At 49.8% G+C, this 17221-nt stretch overlaps 1 protein-coding gene across 1 annotated transcript in view; it reads right to left on the reverse strand.

Moving 5' to 3' along the window:
* RAD51AP2 (RAD51 associated protein 2) overlaps positions 1–17221 on the reverse strand; it is an 82880-nt gene that overhangs the window by 8213 nt on the left and 57446 nt on the right. The window contains exon 2 of the mRNA XM_075338784.1: positions 5977–6063. Coding sequence (XP_075194899.1) covers positions 5977–6063 — 87 coding nt within the window. The remainder of the gene's footprint in view (positions 1–5976; positions 6064–17221) is intronic.

A 17221-nucleotide genomic window follows, 5' to 3' on the forward strand; every position in this document is an offset into this window, starting at 1 on the left:
TGACCAGTCTGTAAGCCAGTGTATGTACAACATTCACACCAGACTGGTCATATGGCTATGAAATCATGGAAGGTCCTTTAGGCAGTGGTGCTTACTGGGGGGCACAGCAATGATCGGACGTGGAAGCAGAAGCAGGTGGGAGACAGAGTCTGCAGGACGCATCGCGGGACCTGTAAGTATGATCAGAATATTTTTTAATAATGTGCTTTTTTTTTTACAGCCCTTGGACCCGATCTGTAACAGGAGCTTCCCAGGAAAGCTTGTGATCGGGATCGTGTACACGAACACTATGTGGTCAGTACGATCCCCGAACTTTACAGTTCGGGATCGCCTACCACTATTAGAGGACAATATCTGATCACTTGCTTTTTTCAGAAATAATGTAATCTACATTGATCAACATTTGAGGGGGTTTTGTAAGGGCTACACCATGCTAATAGAACAGTGTTTTACAAAAAGATTCAAAGTTTATCAACCTAAAACCTTTATTTTGACCCAAAATGTGATGATCATAATTAGAGAACAGCAATGACTGTAGTACAGAGAAAGATTGTCAGTAAATGTTCTGAAGGTAACAACAGTCACCAATCAGTAGGATGTGTACAAGCCTTTGCTTTAAATGACTTCAGCACATCTGCAGCCACAGGACATCACTAGTCTCTCACTGCTCTGCTGTGATTTTAGTCCACTCTTTTTCCAGTCTCTCCCACAGTTCTTTCACTGTTGTGGGTTTCTTGGCCAAAATTTTGTCACCAAGGATTTTTCAAAGGTTTTCTATTGGGTTTAGATCAGGACTCTGGGGTGGCCATTTCATTGTTTCAATATTTTCTGTTTCAAGGGACTAATTTACCTGTTTTGCTGTGTGACAGGGGGCATTGTCCTGCATTAAAAGTACTGGCTGATTGAGTGAGGAACGCAAGTAAAGAACCACGTGTTGTTGAAGAAGGTCCTGATACACACTTGTATTCACTCTGCCATGTAGCTGTATGAGAGGTCAAACTCCTGCTGCAGAAATCCTTCCCCAAACTATGATACTTCCTCCACCTCCTTTCACTGACTTCTTAGCACACTTTTGGTTCAGTCTTTCCCCAGTCTGTCGATGAACATAATTTTTGCTATCAGACCCTAATAAATTAAACTTGCTTTCATTACTAAAATGAACTGTGGACCTCTCCTCTGAACTTTTCTTCTGTCCACACAACATGTTCCTCACCAAAGGTTTATTCTAGCCTTTTCAGTCTTTCTGCCAATGAGAGGTTTGGTCACTGCAAAGTGGACATTCAGTCCAAATGCTCTTAAACGTTGTGACACTGTCTGATGAGACAGATCCTTACGCTGTTTAGTGCTGAACTGCCAAGCAATTCCAGCTGCAGTATTGAAACAATTATCAATGGAGATTCTCTGCATTATCCTGTCCTCTTTTACATTTGTCTTTTGAGGGTGACCAGCCTTCTTGGGCGACTTGAAAAAGTTTGGGATGTGTTAGATGCGATATTCTCAAAATCACAGACTTGGAACAACCAACTTCTCTTGCTATGGCTGATTGGGTCACCCCCTTGGCCTTCATCTGGACAACCTGCTGCCGGAGGGTTTCAGTCACTTTGGAAATTTTTGCAAAGTCAGTGTAAACTGGAAAGTTAGGCTGCCAGTTAAATAGGGTTTGTCAGATAATTAGGGAATTTAGCACCAGGTGCCAGATTAACACCAATAACTTGCAGGTATCTGAGAGTGTTCTCTAATTTTGATCATTTTTCTTTTACATTTATCTCATTAACATTTTTATTATGTGCTTTTTAAAAAATTAAATTTATGAAATAGACTTGAAATGCAGCTAGTTTACTCATGTTAGGATATAATCACATATGACTATACGATGATCTTAACATTTAGGAAATTGTGAGTTGTTCTCTAATTGTAATCTCCAGTGTAGTAGTGTAGTAGGGAAATTCAAATATATCTCTTTGTATAATCTTTTCTTTACTATCACATTAGCATCTGAATATCTTAAGGCCTCGTCACACTAAGCAACATCGCTAGCAACATCGCTGCTAACGAACAACTTTTGTGACGTAGCAGCGATGTTGCTAGTGATGTTGCTGTGTGTGACATCCAGCAACAACCTGGCCCCTGCTGTGAGGTCGTTGGTTGTTGCTTAATGTCCTGGGCCATTTTTTAGTTGTTGCTGTCCCGCTGTGAAGCACAGATCGCTGTGTGTGACAGCGAGACAGCAACAACTAAATGTGCAGGCAGCAGGAGCCGGCTTCTGCGGAGGCTGGTAACCACAGTAAACATCGGGTAACCAAGAAGCCCTGTCCTTGGTTACCCGATATTTACCTTTGTTACCAGCCTCCGCCGCTCTCACTGTCAGTGCCGGCTCCTGCTCTGTGCACATGTGGCTGCAGTACACATCGGGTAATAAACCCCATGTGTGCTGTAACTAGGAGATCAGGGAGTCAGCGCTAAGCGGTGTGTGCGGCTCCCTGCTCTCTGCACATGTAGCTACAGCACACATCGGGTAATTAACCCAATGTGTGCTGTAACTAGGAGAGCAGGGAGCCAGTGCTAAGCGGTGTGCGCTGCTCCCTGCTCTCTGCACGTGTAGCTGCGTGCGCTGGTAACCAAGGTAAATATCGGGTTGGTTACCCGATATTTACCTTAGTTACCAACCGCAGCATCTTCCACGCAGTGCTGGGGGCTGGTCACTGGTTGCTGGTGAGCTAACCAGCAACTCGTGTAGCGACGCTCCAGCGATCCCTGCCAGGTCAGGTTGCTGGTGGGATCGCTGAAGCGTCGCAGTGTGACATCTCACCAGCAACCTCCTAGCAACTTACCAGCGATCCCTATCGTTGTTGGGATCGCTGGTAAGTTGTTTAGTGTGACTGGACCTTTAGTCTCTGCACCATGATAACATCTAACTTGTGAGATAAAAATGTGAAGCCCCTGTATCCTAAAGAAAAGGGTCTCATGTGATTATTATACCTGTTGTATTTTTGCGTGTCATTTTGCCCTATCCTAATCTTATTGTTTTGTCAGTTTCTCAAAGAGTTAATTTACTCTCCATGGAGTTTGGCGGGACTGCCTTGTTACTGAACAGAAAAGGATTCCCTGGTGATACATTCCCACTAGAATTTGGATCTCTGGGGATTGGTCGAGCAGCTGGAAGGCGGGATGGTATCTCAGATATAAGCTCTATGGAGTTCTGAATCAGAGCATTTCCCTAGCAAACCTCTGAAGATACCCGGCCCACCTGCCCCTTATTTTCCACATACTTTTTTAGAGGGATGTGACACCCAATGGTTTACGTAACTGAAATGGACTTACCTTCGGTCCAAGTCATTTAGGACTGAGCCGTAATTTTAATAGGTTATTCTACTTGAGTATTTATTTTTTTTTAAAGAGCTATTTATTTATTTATTTAATATTTGACCCCTTATTAAATTATCCAACAGGTTTCATGTCATGTTTTTATTTAGTGTAAATTAGAAGTAGAATCGTGCATTAATAATCCCATGTATTTCAACATAAAGATAGATGCAAAGCTATACATTTCTTCAGTCAAGGACCACATTGAGCCGTCTTTTAAAAATAACCCTAAAATATTTCAAATACATGTACAGTACATTATGTTACAATGAAAACATATTAAACATTTTGTTTCTTTTGAATGTGGACTGTTGTTTGGGTTAGCTGATTTCTATGTGAACTTCAAATAAGCTCCTGGCATAATGAACAGAGAAGCCACATCTAGATTGCAGCAGCTCAGCCCCAGATGCCCTGTTTCTGAAAACACATCTGACAGGAAAAAAAGACACAAAGTAAGCAGAGGGAATGTGTGAAGGGACCATTACGTGTGGATGTTTGCTGCCACGATTTATGGGACACTAAAAATCAGAATCACAAATAGAGGAAACAGAAAGTTAATATCCAATAGGTACTCAAATAATAATAATTTCATACATGTGTGTGTGTGTGTGTGTATGTGTATATATATATATATATATATATATATATATACAGTAGCATAACTAGAGTTCGATGGGCAAAATTGGTACCTGGGCCCCCCTCTTATGTTGGTCAGATATATGTATATGTATGTATACAGTATGTAGTGCCCCACGGGGCAGGCGGTTAACCTACTCGTCGCCGGGCCGTTTCGGGTCGGGTCAGGTGTTGTCACGGGGTGGCCTTGCCCGGTTCCATTGCCCCGAGACATACAGTAAATGATGGGGGAAGCGGGGTATTTAGGAAAGTTTGTCGTGACGCCACCTGTGGTGTGCGACCAAGAGTAACCTCTGCTGCAGAATTCCTCGCCGGGGCAGGTGTTAAGGCAGCCAGGATGGTGTCGCTCCCCACAGGCAGGGCGGGCCCCAGGTGGATAAAGAAGGATTTAATGGCCGTTGGCACCTAAGTTCTGAGCGGTGGCACCGGTAAGGACGAGCCAACATAGTCTCTGTGGGTTTCAGGGTGTAGTTTACTCACAACTTCAGCTGCCAGCCCGGTCACACTGGTCACTGCCATGTTGGGCTTAGGTCGATACCGAATCCGCAGGAGGTAAGAACCGGTGCGGTAGTCTGTGGGCTCTTCCTCACTGCGCTTTTTAGTGCGGGTCCCTGTGGCTCGAAGAACTTAGAGTCCCTTCTGTACTAAGTAGAGTACTGTTCCCTATGCCAGTAGCGGGGATCCCTTTGACTCTGACCGTGATCGAGGCCCGATAGTCCTATATGCCACTTGGCTTTGGAAACTTGGGTGGTCGAAGAAGCATGGAACCTCTCCGTCTGGTAGAATCTGGTGATGCAACGTGGAATTACACCACCCAAGGGTGCTGCACCCTGAACAGCGCTGGTCCCGGTGGAACTGACATGGTATCCTCCTCAGCGACCATTAAACTCCTATGTCCCACAGGAGCTACCGGGAAAGACGTCTGCTCACTGTCACTCCTGCTGGAGAACTCGCTGAAATTTGCAAACTGTGTGTGTGACTCCTAACTCCCCCTGGTGGTCGCTCCTCCCCCTACCCAAGTCCTAAACTAGTGGATTGGCATCCCTGTTGTGATGGCATCCTGTAAATGCTACACTGTTGGAAACCCCTTTTATACCCAACGCTAGCCCTGTCCCCAGAGGGGAAGGCACAATCCATGTGTGTAGTGGTTGTTGATGTTGAAACCGGTACCAACCTCCTTTGGATCCATGATCAGCACCGCACCCTAAGTGGGGTGCAGTACCCTGTGGCGACCTGAGCCTCAGGAGTGCACACATATACATTTAGCGTTCTAAATCTTAATGACATATTATGTAGTAATGTCCCCCATCCTCGCTTCTTCCTGGTAAATATGTCCCCCATCCTGGTATATATGTCCCCCATCCTGGTATGTTCCCCATCCTGATACATATGTCCCCTATCCAAATATATATGTATCCATCCTGGTATATATGTCCTCCCATCCTCGTACATATGTTCCCCATTCCTGTTGTTTATATAACCCCATCCTGGTATACAGTATATGTCACTATCCTGGAATATATGTCACCATTCTGGTATATATGTCCCCATACTGGGCTCCTCCTGGTATCTACTGTCCCCCTCTGGCATCTACTGTCCCCCTCCTGGTATATACTGTCCCCCTCCTGGTATATACTGTCCCCCTTATGGGGCCCTCATGGTATATATTGTCCCCTTTCATAGGTATGTATAGAATCAGCATGATAGCGCCAGTAGAGCACTAGCTTTAGGGTATAATGGAAAATCCTGGTGATTGCTGCACTTTAAAAAAGTACTGTCGACAAATGACATACAAAAAACATTTTTTTTGTTTTTTTACTGCCAAGAGATCTGGTTTTGCCGCAGGAAAAAATGCAGAAAAACGCACTGTGTGAACATAATCTTAAGTGTCCTAGAGAGCCAAGACTTTCCAATGTATTCATTTGTTCATAGGCATCTTTACATTTCACAGCAGTTCATACAATCTTGTACTTTTACCTTTCTCAGTGTACGATGCAATATTGGTTTCTGTTTCACAGCTATTCAGAAAGACTGGTTTCCAGGATGACGATTTTGGAATAACTTCTGTAAAATACATGATGTTATATCATAGTAGTTAGCATTTATGTATTATATACAGTTTACTTATATTATTTGTTTATATAGTGCAGAGCTGTACATAGGTTTTCATCACATATATCTGTCGAGTCCTCACCAGGACTAACAATTTAGAATCTAAATTAACAAATCAGTATGTTTTTATAAAACAAGAAAGAAGACAATCCGTAAAATCACAAACAACATCTATATATATATAATTGCCTTATTCTGTCTGTCTGTCTGTCTTGCTCCAAAATTGTGTCACCGTAACAGTGTCGTTACAGTGACAACTGTCGGATTGGCCCGATGGGCTCGGCCTGGCCCCGCCCCCCCCCCCGGATTGGCCGCTCGCCTCGGCCTGGCCACGCCCCCCGCATGGATTAGCCGCTTGCCCGGCCCTCCGCCCGCATCGCCCGCTCCAGCGTACACCGGCTCCCAAGACAAATTTGCAGGGAGCCGGCATACGCTGACGCCTCGCCCGCTCGCCCCCGCCACACGTTGGCACACTTGGCCCCGCCCCCGGCGGACATAACCTTGCGATGCTGCGATCGTGACGGAGCCGGTGTACGCTGGTAACCATGATACACATCGCGTAACTATAGGAAGCGCTTCCCTTAGTTACCCGATGTGTATCATGGTTACCAGCGTACACCGGCTCCCGGTACACATGTGCAGGGAGCCGGCATACGCTGACGCCTCGCCCGCTTAGCCCCGCCCCGGCACACATTTCCACGCTCGGACCCGCCCCCGGCGGCCCCAGCATGGGGGATGGAGCACGATGGGGGGTGTGCAGCATGGGAGATGGAGCACGATAGGGAGTGCGCAGCATGAAGGATGGAGCACAATGGGGGGTGTGCAGCATGGAGGATGGAGCACGATGGGGGGGTGCAGCATGGGGGATGGAGCACGATGGGGGGTGCGCAGCATGGGGGATGGAGCACGATGGGGGGTGCGCAGCATGGGGGATGGAGCACGATAGGGGGTGCGCAGCATGGGGGTTGGAGTACAATAGGGGGTGTGCAGCATGGGGGATGGAGCACGATGGGGGGTGCGCAGCATGGGGGATGGAGCACGATGGTGGGTGCGCAGCATGTCGGATGGAGCACGATGGGGGGTGTGCAGCATGTCGGATGGAGCACAATGGGGGGTGCGCAGCATGGGGGATGGAGCACGATAGGGGGTGCGCAGCATGGGGGTTGGAGTACAATAGGGGGTGCACAGCATGGGGGATGGAGCACGATGGGGGGTGCGCAGCATGGGGGATGAAGCACGATGGGGGGTGCGCAGCATGGGGGATGGAGCACGATGGGGGGTGCACAGCATGGGGGATGGAGCACGATGGGGGGTGCGCAACATGTCGGATGGAGCACGATGGGGGGTGCGCAGCATGGGGGATGGAGCACGATAGGGGGTGCGCAGCATGGGGGTTGGAGTACAATAGGGGGTGTGCAGCATGGGGGATGGAGCACGATGGGGGGTGCGCAGCATGGGGGATGGAGCACGATGGTGGGTGCACAGCATGTCGGATGGAGCACGATGGGGGGTGCGCAGCATGTCGGATGGAGCACAATGGGGGGTGCGCAGCATGGGGGATGGAGCACGATAGGGGGTGCGCAGCATGGGGGTTGGAGTACAATAGGGGGTGCACAGCATGGGGAATGGAGCACGATGGGGGGTGCACAGCATGGGAGATGAAGCACGATGGGGGGTGCACAGCATGGGGGATGGAACACGATGGGAGGTGCGCAGCATGGGGGATGGAGCATGATGAGGGGTGCGCAGCATGGGGGATGGAGCACGATGAGAGGTGCGCAGCATGGGGGATCAAGCACGATGGGGGGTGCACAGCATGGAGGATGGAGCACAATGGGGGGTGTGCAGCATGGAGGATGGAGCACGATGGGGTGTGCAGCATGGGGGATGGAGCACGATGGGGGGTGCGCAGCATGGGGGATGGAGCACGATGGGGGGTGCGCAGCATGTCGGATGGAGCACGATGGGGGGTGCGCAGCATGTCGGATGGAGCACGATGGGGGGTGCGCAGCATGGGGGATGGAGCACGATGGTGGGTGCGCAGCATGGGGGATGGAGTACAATAGGGGGTGCGCACTATGGGGGAATGGAGCACGATGGGAGGTGCGCAGCATGGGGGATGGAGCACGATGAGGGGTGCGCAGCATGGGGGATGGAGCACAATGGGGGGTGCGCAGCATGGGGGATGGAGCACGATGGGGGGTGCGCAGCATGAGGGATGGAGCACGATGAGGGGTGCGCAGCATGGGGGATGGAGCACGATGGGGGGTGCGCAGCATGGGGGATGGAGCACGATGGGGGTGCACACCTCCCCCCAAAACACACACACACACCGCCACACGCGCACCGCACAACACACCACACACACACTGGGAACCACAAACACCGCCCTACACAGACACCCACACACACACAGACAACGCCGCACACACAAAACACCCAACACACAAACACCGCGGCATACATAAATATACGCACATAACGCACAACACACACACTGCACAAAACATACCTCCCCCCAAAACACACACACGCACTCCACACCCACACAAACCGCGCAACACACACAGCACCACACACACAGAACGCTGCAGACACACAGCGCTCCACAAACAACGCAACACACACAACGCATACAACACCGCTCTCACACACCCCCACACTCAGACAACACCCAGAACATTTACAGCACCCTACACAAACACTTGGTAACTACACACAACAACATCTATATATATATATATCCACGATGTAGATATGAAAAGGTCGCACTCCAAGTCAGGGAAAAGGAATTTCGTTTATTCCATGATCACATCACAGGTACAGGTAGTGAGGGAGGGTGAGGGTGTGCCCTTTTCTTTGGGATACGCACCCAGGTGGAAGCACAGCTTGTCAGCCATACAGGATTCAGCGGTGCCCGGTATCCTCAACTCAGCCTTATATATATATATATATATATAAAACAAAAATCATACATTAACTACTACTGATGAGCTAGTACCAAAAAGCTCGGGTGCTCGAGGCTCGGGCCGAGCATCCCAAGATACTCGTGTACTCGGCCCGAGCACCAAGCCCAATGTTATCCTATGGGAGACCCGAGTATTTTTCTGAAATGACCCCCGGCAACATGTAGAAACCCTAAAAATGTCACAAAAGTCTCAGAAGAGTGCTCAAATGACATGGCAACAACATGGGGAAGACCCCTTGAAGCATTTATCACTCAAAAGTCACAGCTGTGAACAATTTTGTCCGAGTTTTACGCCATTTTTACGGACTCACCAGAAAACCTTCCAAAATGACACCAAAATGAATTTTCATGGCGGAAATGTTAAGGGCACATACCCAATAGTGAGAGAGAGCTGGTGTATGTTACTTTTTGAGATTAATACATGAAAGATTTTACGTAAAACATTGTGTGGCACTCCGATGTCCAAAACGCACGTTTTGTGCTTTTTACTAGCGATGTCGGTCATTTTTTTTTTCATTCTATCTCCCGTCGGTCGGTCTCGCTGTCTGTCTCTCTCTGTCTTGTCTGTCCCCCTCTCACAGTCTGTCGGTCAGTCTCCCCCCTCTCTTACTTACCGTTCCCCGATCACTGCCGCGGCTCTGCACGGCTGTTCACTAAACTCCGGCGGCTTTTCCTCTTTTGAAAAGCCGGCCGCTCATTAAACAATCTCGTATTCCCTGCTTTCCTGCTTTTCGGCGCCTATGATTGGTTGCAGTGAGACACGCCCCCACGCTGAGTGACAGGTGTCTCACTGCACCCAAACACAGCAGCCGGTGGGTGTGTGTATACTGTGCAGTGAAATAAATAATTAAATAATTAAGAAAAACGGCGTGCGGTCCCCCCAATTTTAATACCAGCCAGATAAAGCCATACGGCTGAAGGCTGGTATTCTCAGGATGGGGAGCCCCACGTTATGTGGAGCCCCCAGCCTAACAATATCAGTCAGCAGCCGCCCAGAATTGCCGCATACATTATATGCGACAGTTCTGGGACTGTACCCGGCTCTTCCCGATTTACCCTAGTGCGTTGGCAAATCGGGGTAATAAGGAGTTAATGGCAGCCCATAGCTGCCACTAAATCCTAGATTAATCATGTCAGGCGTCTCCCCGAGATTCCTTCCATGATTAATCTGTAAATTACAGTTAAAAAACACACACACACGAAAAAATCCTTTATTAGAAATAAAAAACACTAACAAAGTCCCTCATCACCAATTTATTAACCCCGACAAACCCTCCATGTCCGGCGTACTCCATAGTCCTCCAGCGTCGCGTCCAGCTCTGCTGCATGGAGGTGACAGGAGCTGCAGAATACACCGCCACTCCTGTCAGCTTCACACAGCAACTGAAGACAGCCGCGCGATCAGCTGAGCTGTCACTGAGGTTACCCGCTGTCACTGGATCCAGCGGTGGCCACGGGTAACCTCAGTGACAGCTCAGCTGATCGCGCTACTCACCGCCGCACCGGTCAGCTCCACGCAGCAACTGAGGTGAGTATGCGGACCAGATGGCCAGGCCCCTTGGCTGAGAAACAGCCCCACAGCATGATGCTGCCACCACCATGCTTGACTGTAGGGATGGTATTCTTGGGGTCGTATGCAGTGCCATCCAGTCTCCAAACGTCACGTGTGTGGTTGGCACCAAAGAACCAGAGAACCTTGAACCAATCTGTCTCAGAGTCCTCCAAGTGATCATGAGCAAACTGTAGACGAGCCTTGACATGACGCTTTGAAAGTAAAGGTACCTTACGGGCTCGTCTGGAACGGAGACCATTGCGGTGGAGTACGTTACTTATGGTATTGACTGAAACCAATGTCCCCACTGCCATGAGATCTTCCCGGAGCTCCTTCCTTGTTGTCCTTGGGTTAGCCTTGACTCTTCGGACAAGCTTGGCCTCAGCACGGGTGGAAACTTTCAAAGGCTGTCCAGGCCGTGGAAGGCTAACAGTATTTTCATAAGCCTTCCACTTCCGGATGATGCTCCCAACAGTGGAGACAGGTAGGCCCAACTCCTTGGAAAGGGATTTGTACCCCTTGCCAGCCTTGTGACCCTCCACGATCTTGTCTCTGATGGCCTCCTTTGTCTTTCCCATGTTGACCAAGTATGAGTGCTGTTCACAAGTTTGGGGATGGTCTTAATTAGTCAGAAAATGCTGGAAAAAGAGATAATTATTCCAAACATGTGAAGCTCATTGTTCTTTGTGCCTGAAATACTTCTTAATACTTTAGGGGAACCAAACAGAATTCTGGTGGTTTGAGGGGTTGAATAAAAAATGACCCTCTGAATAAACTTTTCATAATTTAAAAAATAAAATAAAAAAAGAAATAACATTCTTTTTTGCTGCAGTGCATTTCACACTTCCAGGCTGATCTACAGTCCAAATGTCACAATGCCAAGTTAATTCCGAATTTGTAAACCTGCTAAATCTGCAGGGGGTTGAATACTACTTGTAGGCACTGTATATATATATATATATATATATATATATATATATATATATATATATTTGCCTTATTCTGTCTGTCTGTCTGTCTTGCTCCAAAATTCTCATTGGCCGCTCGCCTCGCCTCGGCTCCGCCCCCCGCACGGATTGGCCGCTCGCCCAGGCTCCGGCCCCACACGGATTGACCTCTCGCCCCAGCCCCCTGCACGCATTGGCAACTCGGCCACGCCCCGCCCCCCTCACGCATTGCACGCTCGCCCTGGCCCCGCCCCAATTCCCCGAACCGACACGGAGCCCCGACTCCTAGGTGAGTGCTGTACCCCTGGGAGCCCACACCAGCGTACGCCGGCAACCCAGCCGACACATACCCTCGCATTGCTGGGGTTGCCGGCGTACACTGGTGTGGGCTCCCGTGCGTGCGGAGGGCGGGGTACACTGGGAACCATGGTACACATCGGGTAATATTATGTAGCATGGTTACCAGCGTACACCGGCTCCCGGTACACATGTGCAGAAGAGAGAAGACAGAAGAAAGAAGACCCCCGATCATACTCACCAGAAGCCGACCGGGATCAGGTGAGCGCATCAAGGTCCTGCAGCGGCGGAACACACACACACGCACACACATAAGAACAGACACACACACACACACACACACATCAGATCACACTCACTCTCACACACACCTCACACACACATCAGATCGCATCCACACACTCACAACATCCAGTGATATCGCTTGCTTCTCGGCGGCGATACTGTGCGTGCAGTGACCTTCCAGGACCTGCCAGAGGATCACATGGCCGGAAGCATGTGGTATCTCCGGATGTTGTGAGTGTGAGCGCGAATGTGCGATATCGTCTATGTGTGTGTGCGTGTATGCGATCGTGTGTGTGCGTGTATGCGATCGTGTGTGTGCGTGTATGCGATCGTGTGTGTGCGTGTATGCGATCGGATGTGTGCGTGTATGCGATCGTATGTGTGCGTGTATGCGATCGGATGTGGGGGGTGCGCAGCATGGGGGATGGAGCACGATGGGGGGTGCGCAGCATGGGGGATGGAGCACGATGGGGGGTGCGCAGCATGGGTAATGGAGCACGATGGGGGGTGCACAGCATGGGGGATGGAGCGATCGGATGTGTGCGTGTCGGCAGAAGGCAAAGGAGCACTGCGTGCAGCACAGCTGCTGGGACCGCCCACCGGAGGGCACAGGCAGAAGTGGGGTGTGAGTGTATGCGATCAGATGTGTGCGTGTATACTGTCTGATGTGTGACTGTGGAGCACGATGGGGGGTGCACAGCATGGGGGATGGAGCGATCGGATGTGTGCGTGTCGGCAGAAGGCAGAGGAGCACTGCGTGCAGCACAGCTGCTGGGACCGCCCACCGGAGGGCACAGGCAGAAGTGGGGTGTGAGTGTATGCGATCAGATGTGTGCGTGTATAATGTCTGATGTGTGACTGTGGAGCACGATGGGGGGTGCACAGCATGGGGGATGGAGCACGATGGGGAGTGCGCAGCATGGGGGATGGAGCACAATGGGGAGTGCGCAGCATGGGGGATGGAGCACGATGGGGAGTGCGCAGCATGGGGGATGGAGCACATTGGGGAGTGCGCAGCATGGGGGATGGAGCACGATGGGGAGTGCGCAGCATGGGGGATGGAGCACGATGGGGAGTGCGCAGCATGGGGGATGGAGCACGATGGGGGGTGCGCAGCATGGGGGATGGAGCACGATGGGGGGTGCGCAGCATGGGGGATGGAGCACGATGGGGGGTGCGCAGCATGGGGGATGGAGCACGATGGGGGGTGCGCAGCATGGGGGATGGAGCACGATGGGGAGTGCGCAGCATGGGGGATGGAGCACGATGGGGAGTGCGCAGCATGGGGGATGGAGCACGATGGGGAGTGCGCAGCATGGGGGATGGATCACGATGGGGAGTGCGCAGCATGGGGGATGGAGCACGATGGGGGGTGCGCAGCATGGGGGATGGAGCACGATGGAGGGTGCGCAGCATGGGGGATGGAGCACGATGGGGAGTGCGCAGCATGGGGGATGGAGCACGATGGGAGGTGCGCAGCATGGGGGATGGAGCACGATGGGGAGTGCGCAGCATGGGGGATGGAGCACGTTTGGGAGTGCGCAGCATGGGGGATGGAGCACGATGGGGAGTGCGCAGCATGGGGGATGGAGCACGATGGGGAGTGCGCAGCATGGGGGATGGAGCACGATGGGGAGTGCGCAGCATGGGGGATGGAGCACGAAGGGGAGTGCGCAGCATGGCGGATCGCGCACAATGGGGAGTGCGCAGCATGGGGGATGGAGCACGATGGGGGGTGCGCAGCATGGGGGGATGGAGCACGATGGGGGGTGTGCAGCATGGGGGATGGAGCACGATGGGGGGTGCGCAGCATGGGGGATGGAGCACGATGGGGAGTGCGCAGCATGGGGGATGGAGCACGATGGGGGATGCGCAGCATGGGGGATGGAGCACGATGGGGAGTGCGCAGCATGGGGGATGGAGCACGATGGGGAGTGCGCAGCATGGAGGATGGAGCACGATGGGGAGTGCGCAGCATGGGGGATGGAGCACGATGGGGGGTGCGCAGCATGGGGGATGGAGCACGATGGGGAGTGCGCAGCATGGGGGATGGAGCACGATGGGGGGTGCGCAGCATGGGGGATGGAGCACGATGGGGGATGCGCAGCATGGGGGATGGAGCACAATGGGGAGTGTGCAGCATGGGGGATGGAGCACGATGGGGAGTGCGCAGCATGGGAGATGGAGCACGATGGGGGGGTGCGCAACATGGGGGATGAAGCACGATGGGGGTGCGCAGCATGGGGGATGGAGCATGATGGGGGGTGCGCAGCATGGGGGATGGAACATGATGGGAGGTGCGCAGCATGGGGGATGGAGCACGATGAGGGGTGCGCACCTCCCCCCAAAACACACACACACACCGCCACACCCGCACAACACACCACACACACACTGGGAACCACAAACACCGCCCTACACAGACACCCACACACACGCACACAGACAACGCTGCACACACACAACACCCAACACACAAACACCGCGGCATACATAAATATACGCACATACCGCGCAACACACACACTGCACAAAACATACCTCCCCCCAAAACACACACACGCACTACACACCCACACAAACCGCGCAACACAGACAGCACCACACACAGAATGCTGCAGACACACAGCGCTCCACAAACAACACAACACACACAACGCAACACACATACAACACAGCTCTCACACACCCCCCACCCAGACAACACCCAGAACATTTACAGCGCCCTACACAAACACTTGGTAACTACACACAACAACATATATTTTTATATATATATATATATATATATATATAAAACAAAAATCATACATGATATATATATATATATAAATTCTGCATCAAAATAAGATTTTTTTTTTTGCATGTACAAAGTTTCTATATTGCTCCAGTACATCTAATGTAAAAAAACAGAAAAACAGTGGAGCGATAGTCATGTCTGAAAAATAAATAAATAGATAAATAAATAAATAAATAATTCTACTGCTTGATGTACACAGCTCCTATGCAGCTCTATCTGTCTCCATGGTTGCTGACTATAGGCAATCCCTATGTAGTCTGATTCTGCAGTTGTATGTAAGTCACATCCTACTGCATCCTCTTCTGCTCTCTCCAGGCCATAAAAAAATTGAGAAATTATATAAAAAGGATAGAAGTAAGGTCCACATGACTGCAGTGTCAGACTACACAGGGTTTGCTTGTACTCTGTAACCATGGAAATACATAGATCTGCACAGGTCCTGTATATACAGTATATCACAAACGTGAGTACACCCCTCACATTTTTGTAAATGTTTTATTGTATCTTTTCATGGTACAACACTGAAGATCTGACACTTTGATCCAATGTAAAGTAGTTAGTGTACAGCATGTATAATAGTGTAAATTTGGTGTGCCAAATTTGGGCACAATTTGTCCTTTTTCACTTTGAGGTGTACTCACTTTTGTTGGCAGCAGTATAGACATTAATGGCTGTGTTTTTATTTAGAGAGCACACCACATATATACTGTTATACAAGCTGTACACTGACTACTGTACATTGTATCAAAGTGTTATATCATCTGTTTTGTCCTATGAAAAGATATAATTAAATATTTACAAAATGTAAGGGGTGTACTCACTTTTGAAATATACTGTATGTGAATGTTACAGGGTGTAAGGGGATAACAACGGGCCGGGGCTCCTAGACTAGCCCTCAGGCTAGGGGTTCCTAGCTGTCTCTAATCGCAGAGATACCTCTAGTGGTGAAGATGTCTGGGCCGCCTTCCTTACCCTGCTCCTGGCAAGCCCTGAAATTCTATCCCCACTCCCCCACCCCAGGGGAGGACCAGGACAGGAGTAGTTAAACCCACAGATATAGACAAATGGGGAAACAAAAAACTCTATCTGGATTTTGGCGGTTGGTGACTGTTCACATTAAGTCATCAGGCTTTGTCCACAGGCTATTTACTTCATGCAGCATTTGCTTGGACCTGTCCCGCCCACAGCCATGACTCAGTCATGGGTACGGGATTGAAATAGACCAGGTGAGTGCTGCTGAGAGCAGTTCTACTATTCATATGTGAGGCCGTATGGCACATTTTATAAAAATATTTTAGTGTAGGACTGCTTCAAATGAGATTTGCCGTGACGTGGCGAAGCAGCTCAAGAAATTGCAATTTTTTGCCAAAAATCTCAAAAAATTTTTTATAAAGTACAGTTTGGAATGTTTAGTGCTGTAGTGCACATTTGGTGCTGGCTTTTTGTTTTTTCTTCATTGAATTGGTCGGTGGTTGACCTCCACCTTGCTATGCACCCCAATTTGGGATGTATTCCATCTGTCTGGATTTTGGCGGTTGGTGACTGTTCACATTAAGTCATCAGGCTTTGTCCACAGGCTATTTACTTCATGCAGCATTTGCTTGGACCTGTCCCGCCCACAGCCATGACTCAGTCATGGGTACGGGATTGAAATAGACCAGGTGAGTGCTGCTGAGAGCAGTTCTACTATTCATATGTGAGGCCGTATGGCACATTTTATAAAAATATTTTAGTGTAGGACTGCTTCAAATGAGATTTGCCGTGACGTGGCGAAGCAGCTGAAGAAATTGCAATTTTTTGCCAAAAATCTCAAAATTTTTTTTATAAAGTACAGTTTGGAATGTTTAGTGCTGTAGTGCACATTTGGTGCTGGCTTTTTGTTTTTTCTTCATTGAATTGGTCGGTGGTTGACCTCCACCTTGCTATGCACCCCAATTTGGGATGTATTCCATCTGTCTGGATTTTGGCGGTTGGTGACTGTTCACATTAAGTCATCAGGCTTTGTCCACAGGCTATTTACTTCATGCAGCATTTGCTTGGACCTGTCCCGCCCACAGCCATGACTCAGTCATGGGTACGGGATTGAAATAGACCAGGTGAGTGCTGCTGAGAGCAGTTCTACTATTCATATGTGAGGCCGTATGGCACATTTTATAAAAATATTTTAGTGTAGGACTGCTTCAAATGAGATTTGCCGTGACGTGGCGAAGCAGCTCAAGAAATTGCAATTTTTTGCCAAAAATCTCAAAAAAATTTTTATA

Source organism: Anomaloglossus baeobatrachus, chromosome 3 (assembly GCF_048569485.1).
Source record: "Anomaloglossus baeobatrachus isolate aAnoBae1 chromosome 3, aAnoBae1.hap1, whole genome shotgun sequence".
Taxonomy (NCBI): Eukaryota; Metazoa; Chordata; class Amphibia; order Anura; family Aromobatidae; genus Anomaloglossus; species Anomaloglossus baeobatrachus.